General features: G+C 41.6%; 1 protein-coding gene across 8 annotated transcripts in view; it reads left to right on the top strand.

The window, feature by feature from the left end:
• Window positions 1–19,653, top strand: part of FOXP1 (forkhead box P1) — a 594,085-nt gene that overhangs the window by 552,287 nt on the left and 22,145 nt on the right. For all 8 annotated transcript variants that reach the window (XM_047096082.1, XM_047096085.1, XM_047096086.1 and 5 more), the window contains 2 exons: window positions 1,573–1,660; window positions 14,462–14,545. In XM_047096082.1, coding sequence (XP_046952038.1) covers window positions 1,573–1,660; window positions 14,462–14,545 — 172 coding nt within the window. The remainder of the gene's footprint in view (window positions 1–1,572; window positions 1,661–14,461; window positions 14,546–19,653) is intronic.

The following is a 19,653-nucleotide window of genomic DNA, read 5'->3' as shown; positions in this document are numbered from 1 at the left end:
CCATTTTCTCAGTTACAGCAGCCTTTTGTAAAAGCAAGCTGTAAAATATTATTCACCCCAGGTGAGTGAGCAGTGTGTGAAACTGCTTAGCTTGGGTTTCCTTGTGTGGTCTTCTGTTGTTTGTTCATTTACTCTTTAAACAGAATAGACGGTAGTCATTATTCTGGCCTAAAATTGGAGGTAATATCTTGAAGGTTCATTACCATTGTTCACCATAAAGTCTCCTCTTTCCTCTTACTTTTTTTCTTTTCTTAATGGGGTGGGGTGGAAGGGATACAAATAAGTATGGAGAACAGCAGAATTTGTATTCATTTGTTTTTAAGGTAAAAGTCATTCCAAGTAGCTTCAGGACATGAAATAACCACTTTTACCGCGTTGTGAAACAGGACGGGGATGCGTTATTAGCAAAGGAATAAGGCTTAATTTTACCTTTAACTAGGTGAAAGGTAATTGTGCTAAAAAGGAACATTGGGTTTATTTAGTTATTTTGAAAGGTTGCAAACCTGGGTTCTAATTTTCTTATTTCAGCTACATTTGGAGAAAGTAATTGAAATAGGGTAGCAACCTCAAGTCTTAAAAATCAGCGATCCCTGTTGTTGTTCAGCGTTGTTGTTGTTGTTGTTGTTGTTAAAGTATCTGATAATTTTATCTTCAGTCCAAATTTTGTTTTGGCCTCAATGTCATGAAAATATTCCTGATAGAATTTGAGGCAAATCTCTCTTTACGTAATTAAGTCTTTTTTGTCACTAATAGGAAAGAACTGAGTTACACAGATACAGGAATTTTTATTTTTAAGATTTTAGGCTTTGATTCAACCCTCTGATTCCCAGAGCCCCTGCGTATGGTAAAACTCATTGAGGTTTCAGTTCGTTAGCCCTTTCCCTGTTGGAAAATCTAATAAATAGTCAAAGGACTGCAAGACAGGCCTACTGAGCATGTGGCCTGACTCATCTGTATAAACTGGGTCTCCAGACCATTAACAGTGAAGAACCCAGGCCGAGTTTTCCTTTTAAAGAATTGTCTGCGTTTTATTCCCTCTCACTGGTACGTAATTTGCATGTGTAGGTTCATGTTTCAGGTTTCATATGTTTAAAGTTGCTTTCCCACCCTTTGCCGTTCTGACATTCATGTTGATGCATTTCAATATAAGGGTGTGTCAGCACTTACATCAAATCAGTGTTCTTGTGAACAAACGCTCCTATCCAGACCCATACAAATTAGGCTTCTGAACTAGGTTGGCAGTCCCTTTCGTAGACATCTGCCCATTGAGGTGGTCTTAAATGCCACCTGGCTTTAATTGCTTGAATTGCCTTTTATTTACGTGTAAATGGTTATCTGGAGATTCCCTGCAGAACTTCTTCCTGGGAGACTTTTATTTTGGTGCTAATGGTGTACTAAATTACGTGGGATGCCAGTGTTCAGTGGTGGGATGGCAAAGGGCAGGCCATTCACAAAACGACTGTCCCCTGTGAACTAGACCCACTGCCTAGTTTTTGCTTAAACATCCTGGTAACTTATATTTTCCTTTTTGTTTCTCCATTTCACTTAATGATTTTCTATGTATTGTTGCAGACATCTCAACAGTGAGCATGCGCTGGACGATAGAAGTACAGCTCAATGTAGAGTACAAATGCAGGTTGTACAGCAATTAGAGCTACAGGTAAAACCAAATTTATTTTTAATATTACCTCAGTATTCCTCAAATTCCAAATTTCTGTAGTGTTCTGAAATGAGTTCCTGTGTACTCATTATTGAATGGAAGGTCCAAAACCTGTTGTTGTCCTTTCTTTTCTTTTCTTTTTCACTCTTCGGGAACGTTCACCTTCAGTTCCTTCTTTGGAACTGCCGCTCAGACGTTTCAAAGTCCTGTGCATCTCTGTGTATGCCGCGAACTCCCCACTACCTCTGTTAGCTTTCCATTTCTCTCTCGCTTCCCCTCCCTTTTGTCTTCTCCTGCAAGTGGGAAACGCTCTAAAAACTTCAGTTGCCTGTTGTTAATGTAAGCCCCCTAACTTGCCATGATCCCTAACCTGGAGCTAGGCAGCCGAGCCAGGGAGAGAGACTGAGAGACAATGGATGGGGATGGAAGGCACATGGGAGCATCAGCAAGACTGGGCCAGTACACACGCATGCACGCACGTGAGCATGCTGTCTGAGGTTAAGGTAGAAGCTGCATGTGGATTTATTCCTCCTGTCAGTGCACACAATTTAAATATTTTAAATATGCACACACATGCATACAGGCACGTATTGAGATATATATATATGTATATATATATAATGTATGTATAATGTTATACATTATATATATATATATCTCATATATATAATATATACATATCACACACACACACACATATATATAATCTTATTTTTGGCAGTTTGTTGGGCCATGTTGAATGTATTTTGTGACTATAGAAAATAAACGTCTGCAGATTTTCCTGGGGATCACAGTTGTGAGGGATGGGGGCCATTTTTAAATGTGGGTTCCACTTTTGATGTCACTTGTTGACGGACCACCATATTTTAACAATAATTCCCTTCTTGGTATAATTAATAGAAAATTAGTTTCTAAAAGTAAAAATTGGGTCAGAGATGGAGATTATTAAAATGTACAATTGCAAAAGCCTGACCCTGCAAACCCCATTTATGCAACCGAGTTCCAAAATGCTTTTGAGTGCTTGATGACCCACTGTGGCTTCTTCCTCTGGCTGGCTTAGTGTAGGCAAGAGGCTAGCCGACTAGGGGAAATTAAAACAATGTTGTACATTATATTGTTACCAGCCATCGAAAAGCCTATTTTGTATGCAAGACAGCAATGCCGAGATATATGGAGAGCCCTAGGCTAAGTACAGAAGATAATTACATTTGGAATTTTACTGAGTTAAGTCATTTACAGCTTCAAATAGTTGCAGAGAAAAATCAGCCAAAACACACTTAAACTTTTTGTTGTGACTTTTCAGGATAGAGAGGATTTTTTTAAATTAGTTATCATCTTATATGACAAATTACATTTTTTAAGCAAGATTGTCTCAAAAGTTATTTTCTTTAGCTAGTTAATATTTTTCCATTCACACTACAAGATAAGAACTTACTAGAACAGTGGGATATTCATACAGGCTAAGGGCACGTCATAAAATCCCCAAATTTTTACATAACTCTTTGGAAACATCTTTAAATTTAGCACGCTTATTCAGAAGCAAAACAATAGTGTTATTTATCTCCCCACCAAAGTTCACTTCTTATTGATGTGTGATAAGCCCTTTAAAAATTGGTTTCAACAGAACAAACCATATGGCTATTGCTACCTAAATCTTTACGTAGTGGTGGTTACGAAGTGATACAAGTTCCTGCATTTATTCAGTGGATAAACTTAAATTCTTAATGTTCAGCTAGAATAAAGTGTTCGACCGAGTGTCATGGTTTGCCCCAGTAACTGTTCCAGAGTCCAGATTTGACTGTGGGGCCATTGTTCATTACTCCGAAACTGATGATCTACTTTATTCATTATTCCTCACTCTCCCCAAGAGCTGGCAAGAGAAGGAAAGGAGTTAGACCATCAGTAAGTCAAGTGGTTATCTCCTGGCAGCTTTCTTGTTGTTTTTTGGTGGGTGTGGCCTGGCGGTATTATAGACCTTTTAAGAGGATTCTTTGATTATTTGTGGATTTCATTTGTTCATAGATTTCCCTTCATCCTTCAGCCCTAAATCCAATCAAAGGCAGGGTTTTCAACTTGTGATAGGAACCAAAGAAGATCATGTGGCCAGAAGTTACTATGTGGTAGTTACCTGTGATAGTCCTTGTAATATTTTTGCTTCAGAGTTTGCTCTAATGGAGGAAGAGACGGGGTCATTCTGAAGGGTTTGGTTTCTTCACAGGTTGAGGGATTCGTTAGAGTGATAGCCTGGTGCTTGTCAAGAGCTGGAGTTGGCAAACCACAGATCATGAGCCAAATCCCCAGAGCTAACAGAGGTTTTTACATTTTGAAGAGCTGGGAGGGAGGGATCCAAAGAAGAATAAATTATGTGAAATTCAGATTTCAGTGTCCATACGTAAAATTGTACTGGAACACTTGTTCGTTGACGAGTTATCTCTGGGTGCGTTTGCACCACAGCAGAACATTTGTATAGGTGCAACAGAGTCCTGTGGCCTGCAGAGCTGAAAATATTTACTGTGCGGCTGATTCGCACAGAAGTATACCAAACAATCCCCGCTCAGGAGGATTAAAAAAAAAAAAAAACAAAAAACACTTTGCATCATATTATTTGCAACTTTTGTTCCCTTAGGGTCTCGGCTACCTAAAGGCCAGCTAACCCCTTGTTACATGTTCCTTCTTTGCCTTAGTGTATAAAACCATTCTAGTCACCACACGGGTCCAGTTTGCCCAGCAGCAGCTTCATATAACAAGTACTTGTCAGTCTCGGGGATCATGGTAAGCAGGCTGATGGATATTCATTCATTTATCCGCTCATCTACCAATTCATTTGGCAAACATCATCCAGAGCCTGGATGGCAGAAACGTTGGCAGAAACACGGCAGAAACGTTGCTGAAGCCAGTAAAGGGTACAACACTGAACAAAGTAAGGCTGCCCTCCTGGTTTTTACATTTTAGAGGAAAAACAGACTGTAAATAAGTAATTTGCCAGTGGCAATGTCCACTCCTTGGGTAGAGCTAGCTGATGCTGATGGATTCTTGAAAATACCGGAAACATGCTCAGAAGAGAGTTTCGGTGCTGGGGAGGGGACGAACCGGAATAGATTAGTTATTATTCAAGCAGATGAACTATACAAGACAATGTTAACAGGTTTAGCAGTTAAAGACCCCTCGCCCTGAGATAAAGCTGGAATGCGGGACAGTTGGGGACAAGGAGACAATTACACTCAGTAGCTACACTCATTGTGGGCTTCCTATTACTCTCGTGTCCAGAATGTCTGTGTTTGTGCTGTCACGTTTGCCGTTTCATGTGCCCATGTCTGGAATGTACTTTTTAATTGACGTAATGAACAGTTGCGTGTCCACTGGGACTGAGGTGTTGGGTAAACCAGGTCCCTGCAGCAGCAAGAATATGTTGAAGAGGTGTCCTTTTGCTTGAACGGCCTTTCCCTCTTATTTCCTGTTGGCATCGTCCCCCTATTCTGTCAACAGCACGCTAACGAATCGCCCCATCTAGAGGGGGTGCCCTGTACATGACCAACTTCTTGACTACTTGCATTTGCCTTAAAGAAGGAATTTTCCAGACCAGGAAATACCTGAACCTCCAAGTATCCAAGTATATTATAGAATTATCATTTATTAACTTGAATTTGAAAAACATTTGTACCACTTAGCACCTCAGGAAAGAGTAATAGAGGTTTGAACAATTACCCACAGGTGTTCCCTATACTGTAGGAGGAGCAGTTCTACAGCCCCTGCTACCCAGACCTGCAAGGACTTTGCACAGCAGTACTTAGAATTACTGTGATGTTTACATCTGGAAGAGGAGTCACACGTGTACCTCCATTAGAAAAACAAGCCCAATAAGCTCACGTTGGTTCTTACATCATAGATCAGTGGAGGTTCATCATGTCTACCCTAGAGCATCGCTGTGCAAGGATCCCACAGGAGAGTTCTGGAGGGCACCATCAGCCAGCCCCAGACACGACCAAAGCTAATGAAAGCCACTTGAGTGCTGTCCATTTTTAGCCCCCTGGAGCTAAACCCCAGAAACCGTAACTCTGACCCAAAACCAAAGGCCCAGTTTGTGAGCTGAAATCAACCTCTCCTAAAGAATTAGATGAAAAAAAAATTTTTTTTATAACTATCGTTAGTCTCAGGGGATCGTGGGTACAGACGTTTCCTTTCTTGGTGCTGTCTGTACAACACTCTACTTGAATCACCTGAAAAGCCTTTACAATTCCAATGTTGAGAGTTAAGGCAACCAGGCAGAAATCAAGGTGACGGGCAATGAAGTCTGACTTAGACCCATCCCATCAGCATTGTGTGTGAGACACATTTGTATTGCTTTTATTTTTGTGGGAAGTTACCAAAACATATATAATACGTGTTTTCCTGGCGGTGGGCCCGTTATGTGGAGCTTGACAACCGAGAATGTCTAGTTAATTCAGTTCGCATGTTACACTCTGTTACTGGTCTCAGAGGGGAGAGGGGTCAAAAAGACATCTTAGTGGGCGTTGTAGGCCTTTCTGAATATTTCTCACCACATTTCATTATTACAAAGTCAGTTGAAATTTTTGAATTTTAGCAGTGGGCTAGATGGTGATTAACCCCGTGTATACCTCGGAGCCCAACATTGTAGAGAATTGGTAACCACACATAGGCACCTAACATCAATCATGCGGGTGAAGGACATGGCTTTTTGAGGCGAGGGCGTGTCTTTTAAGATTTTATCTGTTAGATGCTTTCTTTTGACACACTCTTCTTGATGCTCTGCAGACAAGGGGATAGGTTAGAGCTGCAGATGGAAGATGTTCCTATAATCGATATGCGTGGTCTTACATAGGTCATGAATGTGCACACAGAACACGGGAGCATAGACACAGGGTCTGGAAGTAATGTTGAGGTGAGGAATTGCCCACCCATATGCCACGGGCAGGACTGTAAAGAGGGACCTGAGGCTTCCTTGATAGTTGAGCACCGGCCATTGACCAGACAGGTTTAGGGATTTAAATATTCATCTGGCTACCTGGGCTCACTCAGGCAGGAGATGCATAGGAATCGTCTCAACCATTAAGCTGTGAATGAGATGGCACAGAAGGTTATCTTAGTGGCTAGATAGGAATTCCATCTTGGGAAAGGGAAAAAGCATCTGATTTAACGGACAAGAAAAAGTCTTCTGACGGATTTCCCTTTCTTAGAAAGCTGAGGCGTTCATGGTGCAGATCTGTTTTTCTGGCCACACATATTAGTTGTGATGATCATGTGACCTTTGCTCATTTGTCAGCACATCCTCTCTGGTGTACGAAGGTGGGTTTTGAATGAAAGAGAAAAGGAGCCTTGGAAATGCAGTGTTTGCTCCTGTCCGCAGCTCAGCCTGTGTCAGGGGACGGGTCTCAAGACAGGCTTCCTCCAATCCTTCAGCCTGTAGACCCTTTAAAGTGAATGTCAAAAGCCCCCACGGGGAAAAGGAGCCATCCAAACCAGTGGGGATGATCAGCCTGGTCCTGGCAGCAGGTGGTGGTGGAGGGGTGGGACCTTTCTTCCTTAATAATTTGATTCCATTCGGTCACCAGTTATCAACTACCTATTGTATTCTGCGCACGGGATGCAGAGGAGCAAGACAGCCTCTTCCTTCCTGTGAAGTGCAGCCTAGCAGGCCAGGAAGAGTAGCATGTCTCTGACTCCACGCCGGGCAGAGTTTATAAGAGGAAGCACAGGAGCATTGTGGAGGGCACGCGAGAAGGGACGGCGGCAAGTACATCGCAGGCCAAGAGAGCCGTTTAAGGATTCGCTTTGATTGTAGCGTCAGGGAGGAGAGTGGAAGAATCTGTGTTCGTTCTTAAATTCATCTCTCTGTTCCTCCAGAAGTAGAGTGACCAGCCATCACGGTTTGCTTGCCTGGGACTTAGGATTTCCAGTTTCACAACTGGGAACGTTCCTGGCAAAATGGAATGATTGCTTCTTTGAATCCATTGGATTTGGAAGTGATCTGTACCATGCCTCGTGTTCTGCTTTTAATTTACAGAGAACCTGGGAAACCCTTTGAAAGGGTATTTCTTGAGTTCCCACTATATGCCAAGGCACTGTCCTAGGGACTTCATACCCCTAATTTCATTAAATCCTCACAACCCCCCTGTGAATGGATACTACCCCATTTCCTCAATGCTAAAAGTTGGGTTTTTTTTTTTTTTAAAGGAAAATTAGAACATTTGGAAATCACTACACATCGTACATCTAATGAGCACTGAGTCCTGTCCCATTACTTCTGCCATTTCTTGTCCTTTGAAAAGGTATTACCAAATCAGTAATTACCTTAACAATTATTGGCTCTTCGGGGTCAAAGAAATATTTCCCTGTGCTCTCGCCTCTTACCGATGAAGAAACTGGAGTTTAGAAGATCTCATTAATTTGTTCAAAGCCAATGGCAAATAATGGGCAACGCCCGGGATTCTAGCCCAGCCTGTGTAGCCTGTGCCTCCTTTTATGGCACTGCTGCCTTGCACTTTTCGTGCAGGGTCATCGTGGCCCATTGAGGTTCTGTGCCTACACCCAGGCGTTGCAGATCACTGGTTTTAAAACTTGGCTTTGTGAGACCATGCCTTTTCTCCGCCTCTTGAAGCTCCCTCCTCAGCAATCCATGGCATTTGGGCAAGGCTGAAACTCAGTGACACAGCGATCACTTGGAAGTTTTGTAAATCATCTACCCCAACAACTGTAAGCTCCAAGAAAACGTCAGCAGGGAGAAAAGTGTGCGAGTTTCAATAGCAGAGGGAGACATTAAGCCTAACACAAATCAGTTACCGCAGAGACTTTGCATGTGATTACTGTACCATTAGCGGTGCTGTTTGTAAGCACACTAGCTTCCTGGACTTTTGCAAATATATTATCTGTAATGTGTCCCCCCTTTGGACCTTTCTAACACCATTCAAGGCAATACTCCGAAGAGTTCTTCACAGCAGTGGCCTCACAGAGCCTCATGACTCTCCCTAAGTAAGCTCAGAGCCTGTGGGGAAGAAGTCCTAATGGCATCATAGCAGCATATTGTCCCTGCTTTTGTGACTGGAGCCAAGAAAAAGAAGAGAGAGTCTCTGGGTTTCTCACTTCCACGTCCCCCTTTGAAAACCAAGACACTTATTTTTCATAATTTAAAATCCTGCTTAACTCTGGGAGCATTAGAATTCCTAGACTATGACTTGAGTATTAGTGTGCGTCTGCTTTAAATGTCAAGAGAGTCTTTAATAATAACACGTAAGGAATGTTAAGATGGTGACAGAGTACAATAAAAGTAGGGAAATTCTTCCATTGGGGTGAAATGAACCATAGGTTGCCTACCACCTGAGAGCTGCAGTTGTGTTAAAGAAATCATTTACAAGTTCTCACTGGTGCTGAGTTTTGAAGGCATGTGAATGACTGCAGTTTGATAAAGTGGGTCGAAAATAACTTTTTGGTAAATACTCAGGCAGAAGAATTTGATTTCTTCTCCTTCCACATCGCTGTTTCGTTTGTTTTTGTTTTTGTTTTTGTTTTCTCGTTTGTCTTCTTTTGATCATACGTACTTTCAAGACCTGTGAGACTGGATGCACGCTGTCTCGCTCAGTTCTGTTCGGATCGTCATTGTGTATAAAACTAATCTGCTGCTGTTAAGGCATACCCAGACCGTGGAAGAGAGCCCTTTCTCCCAGACCTCCTGCATCAAACTCATACGTGTGGGGTCCTTATGAAAACTTACTCCCACATCCCCTTGCTTGGTGTGTTTGGCTTAGCAAGTTTACGTGAGACCCCGGTCAATTAAATTGGGGATCATCATTGTATGGGAATAATCTCGACTTCCCTGCTCATCAGTTAGTTGAGTGCCTGCTGAAACTCCTTGCCTCACCCTCCCTTGGGGGTTCTGCAGTGGTTGTTCAGCCAAGGGGGTGGGAAGAGTGGCAGAGATCTGTGTTTTCATTTAACATGCCAGGTGCTTTTGACAGTCACACCAGAGTGGGAAGGTCCGACTAGGCATCATATGACTGGGATTCTAGTCTTATTTCTGCCCCCTTCCCAGCTCCATGATCTTGGGTAGGTTCACCCTTTGAGCCTAAGTTTCCCCAACTGTAAAATGCAGGAGTAGGATGAGAGGACTTGAAATAGCCACAACAGTCCTGGCTTCTTTGAAATCCAGTGAGGGACTTGGTCCCTTCTTCTCATCTGTCCTTTGGTAGTTCCGGCATTTTTACACATCCAGAATCCTTCATTTATTTCAGATTCTGTTTCTCACGAGTGAGGACCACCAAATTGGGCTTAAAATGATTAGTCCTCCAGACAACATATAAAGTGGTAATGTTAAATGAACCTAAAATCGTGTTCCCTTTTCTCTGCTAAAAGAATGAGTTTAATCTCCTTATTTTTATCTTTGAAGATGTTGAATGGCGCTCCTAGACTTCGGCGGTTATCAGTGTGTCTGGAGCAGTACATGCGTTCCAGTCTTTCACAGCCAGGACTGTCTAAAACCTAATTTGGGGCCATGGCTAATAGAAGAGGGGATGACCTGTATCAGCCAAGGGGAGAAAAAGCGTTTGCTTAGGATGAGGGAAAGATACAGTGAGAACCAAGGAAATCAATCCAGAAGCAATGGGCTTCATCTTTCCTACACTTTCGTTCCATTCTTCAAAACCTCAAAATTCTCCCCGCATTGAGGCCAGCTTCAGACTCTGGAGAACTCGAGTTACGCTGGCTCAGGTTCCAAGCATGGGCTCAACCAGTGGAAGTCTAAATAGGCTAGAATTGACTTAACTTTCCTTTAAAGAAAAGTTAGGTATTTTCGAATATTCGTGAAGCACTAGGCTCTATGCTAAGCTTGTTATGTGCAAGCCCTTATCTAATCCTCAAAACAACCCTTCAGAGTTCAGAGATTATTATTCCATATTTAGAAGAAGAAACTAAATACTTTAAAAAAGGTTACATAATGTGCTCAGAGTCGCAGAGCCAGAATTTGAATCCAGCCTAGTCTGATTATAGTACCCACATCCTTCATCCATTTTCACCGTGCTGTCTCTCTACAAAGTTGGGGGGCAACCTGCGAATAAGCATTGCACAAGCAGGTCCCCTCAGTGTGTGGCGCATTGACATTCCTCTTAAACCAGATACCCCTCCTGTGTCCACCAGGAAAACTCTTAGAGAGTAATTCTCTTCTGATAGTACAACATCAAAAAATTGTTTTAATTTGCCAGCCAAATTTTTAGTTGACCTTTGGAGTAAATTTCTCATCCTCCTTCTCTTTGCTTTTCATGGGATTCAGTTTATGAGGGAATGCTGGAATATATACTTGGCAATATTAAATGTTTGTATTGTCATATTATAATAATGAAAGGATGCCGTGAAAATTGATGGGGATGCTGAGCTCATGGAATGATGGCATAAAAAGTAATAAAGAATCTGAAGGCTTTTTGAAGGGCCGGTGTATTAAAAATGCAAGACAGCCCCTGTAGAGAGAGGACGTGGTTTCAATAGGTGTGAATGATTAGCTTTTTTGCCTTAAAGAATGAAAAGTGAATTTGGCAGCGTTTTTTTTTTCTTTAATTGTTAAAAAGGATTTGTGGTAGAGTTAGAGCTGCAACTGATACAGTAAAAAGCCAAAACCCATCCAAGAATGTATTATATGCTAGTTTGTACTAATAATCAGATAAAAACAGAAACTTGGATTTTTGCCCTTTTTTCTGTAACCTCGTAACCACCGTTTATAATAAAGCGAGCTAGGATGATAGACTTGAGTTTAAGGCAAAATAAGGAACCTGGGTAATGGACAATGGACAATGAATTCTAAGTGATACTCTCATGGAAAAGTGAGAAAATGTCTCCCATGGCAGTGATCTCCAGGGGTTATGGATGTGGCTGTGTGTATAAACTCTAGGTATGTGTTTGTGACATGGTGTTACTACGTTTGAGCAGTAGAAGGTCAGCACGGTAGACATTTGGATGGAATACAGACGTGTGGATTCCTTTTGATGCTGGGAATTTGGATTTCCTTCTACTTGGTCTTGGTAATTGCTACATCGACAGTGCTTACCTCCAAATTAAGTCACAGTTGATATTCATCAGACTCTTAAGTAAATGTCACCTCTCACCCTTTCATTCTTAATGTTCAGTATGGCAGACTACTTGTTTTTAAAATGAATTTTATATATATATATATATATATATATATATATATATGCCTTCATTCCTTCTTGCCCCATGGTAACTTTTGAGACAAAACATTTTTTTAAAAATCTAAGAATATTTTGGTTCTAACATCTAAAAACTTAGAACACATTTAAAAAAAAACACACAAATGACTGTAGAAAAATGCCATTGCTAACATTTAATTGTCCTGAGCCACTTTGGAAAACTAAATTCCTTTAGCATTATGTGTTCAGAGCATCTTTGAGTTTGGCTGTTCAATAACTTACTAAAGAACAGAGGGTGAATAACATAAAGTGGCTCCTAATATGGTATCATTTTCATTTCCTGTTTGTGGAAAAAGATAAATGCTAACACTGTAAGGCTTTTTCCTTCTTCTTAATTTATTCCTCCCTGCACCACAAGGGAATAAAAAGGAAAAAAAAAAAAATCAAATGTGATATGGCTTGAGACTGAGTCATCCAGTTAAGATACGCCGAAAGCTTTTTCTCTTGCTTTTGTACCTTTTCCCTTCCCTCTCTCTGCCTTTGCCCAAATGCTGAAACACCCCTTTCTCTTAGAAAACACCTTTATTTACAAAATGTCTTATTTGACTTGAATTTTGGAATAATTCAGCTTACCAAAAATTGGGGTTTCTTTTTTTTCTTTTTCAAGAGTTTATCTTTAAATAATCTCTGTACCCACCATGGGGCTCAAACTTACAACTCCAAGATCAAGAGTCACATGCTCTACCAAGTGATCCAGCCAGTAACTCCCCAAAATTGGTATTTCAAAGATTTAAGGTTAATTATGTGACATAGAAGAAATGAGTCCCTCCCTAGTTCAAAGGCATTATTTTGGATAAGTGGTCTATAAAAGTGCTGTTCTAAGTAAGACTGTCTCTACACCCTTCTCTCGTGCTTGTTTTCTCACCACCTCCCCCACCCCCACCCCACCCCCGCCCACTGTCTCTCTCTCTGTCACTCACTCATTCGTTACGTCTACATTTCCCCAAAATTCCACAGCCCTTCTCTTAACTATACCTTTATCTTTTGGAACTATACTTCCCACTTACTTTACAGAGGTAATTATTATCATGTCTGGTATTTTTGCCCAGAGCATCTTTGCCGTAGACCTCTTTGCTGCAGCGATTTTTTACCACAGAACTAATTGTCCTAAAGCAATTTTGCCATAAGAGATTAAAAAAAAAAAAAAAAAAGTAACTGGTTGACAGTTTGGTTTGACACTTTGGTTTCATTTCTCCACTGACAAAGTATTTCCATTTTTACATTTATATAATGTACAAATGTAAATCTTAACCCTCATGCTGGGGTGTACCATGGCACAGAGTTTTCAGCCCCCGTTTCCCATAGAACTTTGGAACATCTGTCACTGGACATGTGACAGTAGGCCGAGCACAGAGAACAGCGTAGAAGGCTTTCACAACATAGCACGGAGCTCAGTTACAAACATATATTCTAGTATTTGGAAACCCTTGCCTCTTCTAATGAAGGAAGAAACTTTAACGAGGGTGAATCAAAGCAACAAAAAACCGTGATACTGCGAAGAAAAGAGTTTGAAGCTAGGTGAAATGCCGAAGTAGAATCCACAAAAGAAAATCCGTTATTTGTGCTGTTGTTGCCACCATCTCCACTGTATCTTCTGAATGCGTCCAAATATTTTTTTCAGTTCACAGGAGAATCCCTTTCATTTTGTTACTCATTTTATGTGTGTTCCCTTATGCCCTCCTTCACCATCCCTCTCTTATTTGCCACGATTTTATCCTTTATGGTAAAATTGTCTTCTGGGCGATCAGGTGTGCGGCCAGAATGCTTGTGGCAAAGATGCTGGTGGCAAAACTATCTAGAAGCAATTATTTTATGTCCCCTTTGCCCAGGTGTCTTAAATTATCAAAACTATCACCATGTTAAAATGGTTGGAGGCACATATAAAGAAAGTAGCATCCAGTGAATAGTATTTGAGTGCCTCCAATGTACATTTGATGAAAAACTTGGGTGCTGTCAGAAGGTAATTATCTGTACAATGAGAAGACTTAAATTTTTGCTCAGATGGGACTAACACATAGTAGGTGCTCACATACTGAGGAAATGAATGATGAAGCTTGTTCTCCATGCCCTTGACCATAAGAACTTGTCATCTCCTGTAGCCCTGGGCTTGCCCGGCTAACACTGCTTCACAGCACTGTGCTAATCCATGCCTGCCTGTTAAGAAAGGTGAAGTTAATTTTGCATAAATGTCCCCATGTATCTGGGAGCTTTTCCACAACCACAAAAGATGAATTTATGAGTTTTAGCTACCTAGCTCATTTTCCTTTGGCTTCCTCATGAATAAGATTGGTTAATAGGCATGATTCACGTTTTTGTCTTTTAGCTGTCTGTGTTACATGGGACTCCTTGGTGCCAGCAGGTCTAGAACTTCCCAGTTAAAAGCTAATGCATCTTGTGTTGAGAAATCTCACACTGACACCTCCAGTTACTTCGAGTTTGGCAATGGTTGTGTAGATTTCAAAACGATTAAGCAATGAGAAAGATTTTGTCATGTGCAATGGTGCTATAGTTTAATTTGGAATATGTATCATTTTGGATGTTAAAATAGTAATGCATCTGTATTCAAAGAAATAACAGAGCACTTTCTTCCTACTAGCTTGCAAAAGACAAAGAGCGCCTGCAAGCCATGATGACCCATCTGCACGTGAAGTCAACAGAACCCAAAGCCGCCCCTCAGCCCGTAAGTACCGAGCTACACCAGGGGAAACTTCACACTGTTTCCTTGCTGCTTCCTCACCCCTAAGCATAGGAGGCAGGAAAACCTACTCTGGCAGCTGTTAGTATTGAAGGACATAAGTCAGTGGAGTGTTTCCGGTTACCTTCTATAAAGGGGGTGGTGTGCAGGGCATTTCACAACGTAGAGGATGATTCACATACCGTCTTTGGCCACGAGGCCCAACAACTTGCTCTTCGGGACAGATGATTGATGCTGTACCAGGGTACGAAAATATGATAGGTCGCTGGGAGGGGGAAAGGTCTTTCTAAATGGTGTGAACCCAGAAAGAAGACAGCCAGACCATGGAGTCAGAAGAAAAGGGCATTTCAGCCTGCATTAGCCAAGAGACTGCGGGTATGAGAAAGGGAGTGAGGGCCAGTGCAGTTTAACGGTCACAGAGGAAAGACATAAGAAATAGGAAGCACACTGTTGGAATAGCTGGAAGCTAAAATTGTGGAGGGCATCTAATGGTTATTAGAGAGTTAGAAGTGAACATTACTCTTTTGCAGTTAGGAGTTCCAACATGGTATGTTGAAATTACGTTTAACTTGTAGGAATCTCCTACTTCTTGCCTTGCTTCCTTTTCCTTAACCTTGAAGAGTGCCATCCGAGCACAGACAGTTAATATCTAAGCAGAAGGATGGTTTCTAAACCCCAAATCCTGTCTTGGGCCTCATTCCTTGCTATAAATTGATCTCTTTAACAGTTGTATTTCTCATATACTTATATTTCTAAAAATCTCCTTAGTAGCTTCTACTGATTATTCAAAATGGAGAGAGTGCTTTGCTTCTTGATTTTTAAGATTTGTAAAATTTAAAGGTACACTGCCTTTATTTGATTTTGCTTGGAGTCACTGTGTGAAAATTAATTGAGCGTTGACAATCTATAGTTAGTACCAGCAATTTTAATCAATATGCAATGATGCAGCGTAATGGCAAAGTATTGGTTTATCTGTTTTGACTGATTTTTTTCTATAAATAAAGCAAACATACACCCATATATGTATGATTTATGATGATAGAAATAAAACGGAGTCAGACTATTAACCCAGCAAATATGGTAGCCTGCCAAGATGCAGTTGGCAGACAAAATTAATGTCTGAAACAGAACACATTACTGAGATATAGGACATAAAATCATTAAACACTTTGTGCATCCATTTTTACTAGGAGAGAGCCCTTAGTTTCCGTGTTTTGCACTAAATGGCCATAGGACTGAATGTGTAGGCTACCAAAAAGAAAGGGAAACAAAAAAACCTAGGCCATTGGGTATAATGGGATGAGTAGTCAGTTGTGCCATTTGTGTTGACTTCATCAGCCCCTTCTTGTAATCATAGGAGCCCAGTTTAGGAAGTTGGTAAGACCCGGAAATGACTTCATGGGGTTTTCCAGTGGGTACAGCCAACTGCTAAGGGAATCGATAGCCTTCGGAACTCTCATGAAGTCTTCAGGTGGCTTCTGTTTGGAATGGCTTTTTCCCCAGGATGAGGGGTATGGGTCTTTGAACCTAGTAATAGGGGAGAGAATGGGATTATCTCCTACTTCCTCCATTGATTCAAAGCAATGATAAAATACTGTTTGGCCTCCGGACTCTGGGAGGGACTCATTTTGTATCATGGGGCTCCTTGGGAGGAGGAGGGATGAAAGTGGAGAAGGATTTGTGAAACCCCATGGGGCGCTCCGTGAGTGCTGGGGCAGGGTGTTGGCAGAGAGGGCCATCCATCCAGGTAAGCCTGCATAGGCCACAAAAGGACCCTTGGGAATCTCCATGAAGACCAGTGTGAAGCAGCCAGTAAACAGGGAAAAGCAGTCGTGGGGGAAATGCACTGGGGAGGAAGGTTTGTCTTGATTAGTATTAAAAAAAAAAAAATGTTTTACATTCTAGAAAATTGTAACTTTGAAGGGGACCTCCTACTAAATTTATTTTTAACTGTTCTATTGAAAATTCTCTACCACTAGTCAACATTATCTCTTAGTAGTTCAGCACAGTATTTCTTTATTAAAAGAAATAGGCACGAATATTTTTGACTGAAAAATTAATAGCTTTTGAATTCATACACAGCAGGTTTTCTTTTGCAAAGAAGTCCAATATCGCTGCACAGCACTTCTATAACCATTTATTTAGTGTCCAAGTCAAACCTTTGACAGCTAGAGCAGCGCTACAAGCCAATATAAAGAACTCCAAGATGTAAACCAACAATAGGCCGTCTGTGTGAGGTTTGCCATTGTCAAATACATAGATTGTTTGGATTAGTTTATGTAAATGTACTGTTGTATTACCCTTTGAAAAAAAAAAGATCACATTTGTGTATGAAAAGTGGTTCCCTTCACAGGCAGCATTATAAATTCCTTATCCTTTAACTTACATGTAAGAAGTAAAAATTGGTGCCTGACAAGCAGATATTGCGTGACACTCCGTTGCTGGAGTGAACCTGCCTTCTTTTCATTTATTGGAAAATAGAAAATTTTATTACAGATACCATCTTATAAATCAGGAATTATTAAAATACGTATAGGTGAGGCATTGGGAAATTAATTATAAAAGGTAGACGTGTAGTGTTCTGCATAGATTTCTCACTTCCTTGCCAAAAAGGGGCGGGGGAGGCACAGGCATTTCGCAAACCCTTGGTTCTTTCAACTTGAGGGATACGGAGCTATCTGATGATCGATTCTCAGGTGCAAAATATTCCTTTTCCCTGCAATTAATTTATTCCACCTTAAATAATAGAATGAACCGTGTATCCTTCTAGAATCTTTGATTTGAAATAAGCAGTCGTCAGGATTCAGATCTAACCATAGATGGGGACTTTCATGTTACAGCCTTGCCAGTAAGTTGATGAAGTTTTTTTTTTTTCTTTTTTCCGTTTCTGTTTAAAAGGAACTGCATGTTTATTTTAAAATTCTTAGTCACTAAGTGATAGAATGCTTTGCTGTAAACGTTGCTTTTCACTGAATGCCATTTGGGTGGTACATGTCATTTGTTGTATCCAGTCATCCAACCCGGTCGCTGTTGCACTGCATCAGAGAAACTGCCACAACCTTCTTGGATTGTTCTTACCTCCGCTCAGACACGTTCCCCGGACCCTGTTGCGGAACCCGTCTTCCCCTGTGGGTAGTTGGAGGATATGCTCACCTCTGGACAGTCTCGAGTGTTTAGACCTGGCTCTAAGCTCATCCCACACCGGGACGTGCATAGGTGAGCTGGAGGAGGAGTGCCCAGCTTTCCTTTTCCTCGGACACCTTCAGTGGCACCTCTTCCTGCTTTGCCATAAAATCCTTTAGACCAGAAAAGAGCTCTCCTTTAGTAATTTATACCCAGGGCTCCCACGGCCTGTTATGTTTGGAAAGGGAATTCCTGCACTTAAAGCCCAGCTATTTTATCAACAAGTATTTATGAAGTAAGCTGCTAAAAGCATAGAGCCCCCTCCCTGCCACTGAGGTGTTTGGAGTCTTGTGGGACAAGCTAACAACCACACATACCCACTGCATGAATTGTGCCCCGTGTCGTTAGAATGGCTCACCTACATCGGGGATTGAGAGAGTCTTCAAAAGGAAGCAACGGAAAGGAGTCCGATCAGCGATTCTTTCCTTGGGTTCGGAGTAGGGGCGTGTGTGTCTGTGAGGAAGGCGACTGGGAGAGGAAGGCATGTCACGGGATCAGTGTGGAGGAAGCAAAGGGCCAGCCAACATCAGATAAACTAGGCTTTCCATTTTTTAATTTATTTTATTTGTCAGCTTTTGATTTTATTAAGGCTGGGCCCGGCGTGGAAAAGGATATGTAAAAGTTTCCCAGAGTGGCCGTATATTCTAGCAGCTGGGTAGGCACGGCGGGAAAAGCCTTTCTTGACATGAGTTTTAAAAGATTCTTCTCCTTTCCGTGTGAAGAGAAGCAAAAAACCCGACAGTAGTAAACTACCCTGATGAGACTGATGGCTATTCTTTTGTTCCAGACTCAGTAACATTCTCAAAGTAAACACCAGAGTGGATTGCTTGGGGGTTCGTGTCTCCACGCTTGCTCCATGGAGAATTTGCTGAGCTGTTTATTTCCTTGGAGGGAAGCGTAACTCAGAGGACAAAACAATAACAACAAAAGAAGCATATCTGTGTTAGGACTTTATTAAGTTGTTAAGGATTTTTTTTTTTAAGACTTCCCTCTCATAATGTCAGGAGAATCCTGTAAATCGTATTTTAAAATACTGAGGACACAAGAAGGACACATTACTTCAGGGTATTCCTGCACACCAGAAAACAACTCCTGATGCTGGAAAAACCACATTCCTTCAGATTTGGTGGGCAAGTAATTATAGCGTAGGTAGTAGATCCTTCTTTATGAAAATGTTATAAAACACTTACAGGAACTTGGATATTTGAAGCAAAATGCAGTATTACATTTTCCTTTTTATGCATTCTCTTTTCCTCCAACCATAGCAATTAGGACTGTTATGAAATAGTTTTTAGCTGCTATAAAAACAAAGTGTCCCCCCCACCCCCCCCGCCACACACACACACACATCTGAAAAAGGGGTCTTTTAAGTCCTGAAGAAATGGCTGATCCTTTGGGCTGCTTGCAGCCTTGCTTTAGGGCTAGAGAAACAATATTAGGCAGCCATAAAAGATTCTCTAGCACAACACACACAAGCTATTTTTATATACTGTGTTTCATGAAGCCCTCCCTGCCCGTCCCCACCTCTGTACCATCCCTTTCTCATTCACTGCCCTCTGCCAGTGCCTGGCCCAGTGCAGTAGCTGGGACACCAAACCAAAGCTTCCCGTGCCGTGTCCTAGCCGCCCCATGGACGCCCCTTAGGCCTCAGGAAGGCGGGCCCGAACGCCAGCCTTTCGCGTCTAGAAACACTGTGCAGTTTAAAGCAGGCCTCGAGCCCGCTCAGGACCGTAAAACAAGAGCAGAAAAACGAGTTCTGTGAGCCTCAAAGTCTCTACTAAGCAGCTAGGTCCCCTGGTGTTTGGGTTTCAGGTCTGCCTTTTGTTCTCAGAATCTGTTTTCATGTGAGGCAAGAGCACAAACAAAAATAAAAATGAGTTCTTATGGGAATACTTACAACAAGTCTGTTT

This window comes from Lynx rufus, unplaced genomic scaffold, assembly GCF_022079265.1.
Source record: "Lynx rufus isolate CCGP_SWC_20201006 ecotype Redwood Valley unplaced genomic scaffold, mLynRuf1.p SCAF_4, whole genome shotgun sequence".
In the NCBI taxonomy this organism is placed as follows: domain Eukaryota; kingdom Metazoa; phylum Chordata; class Mammalia; order Carnivora; family Felidae; genus Lynx; species Lynx rufus.
This window is presented reverse-complemented; position numbering and strand designations above follow the sequence as displayed.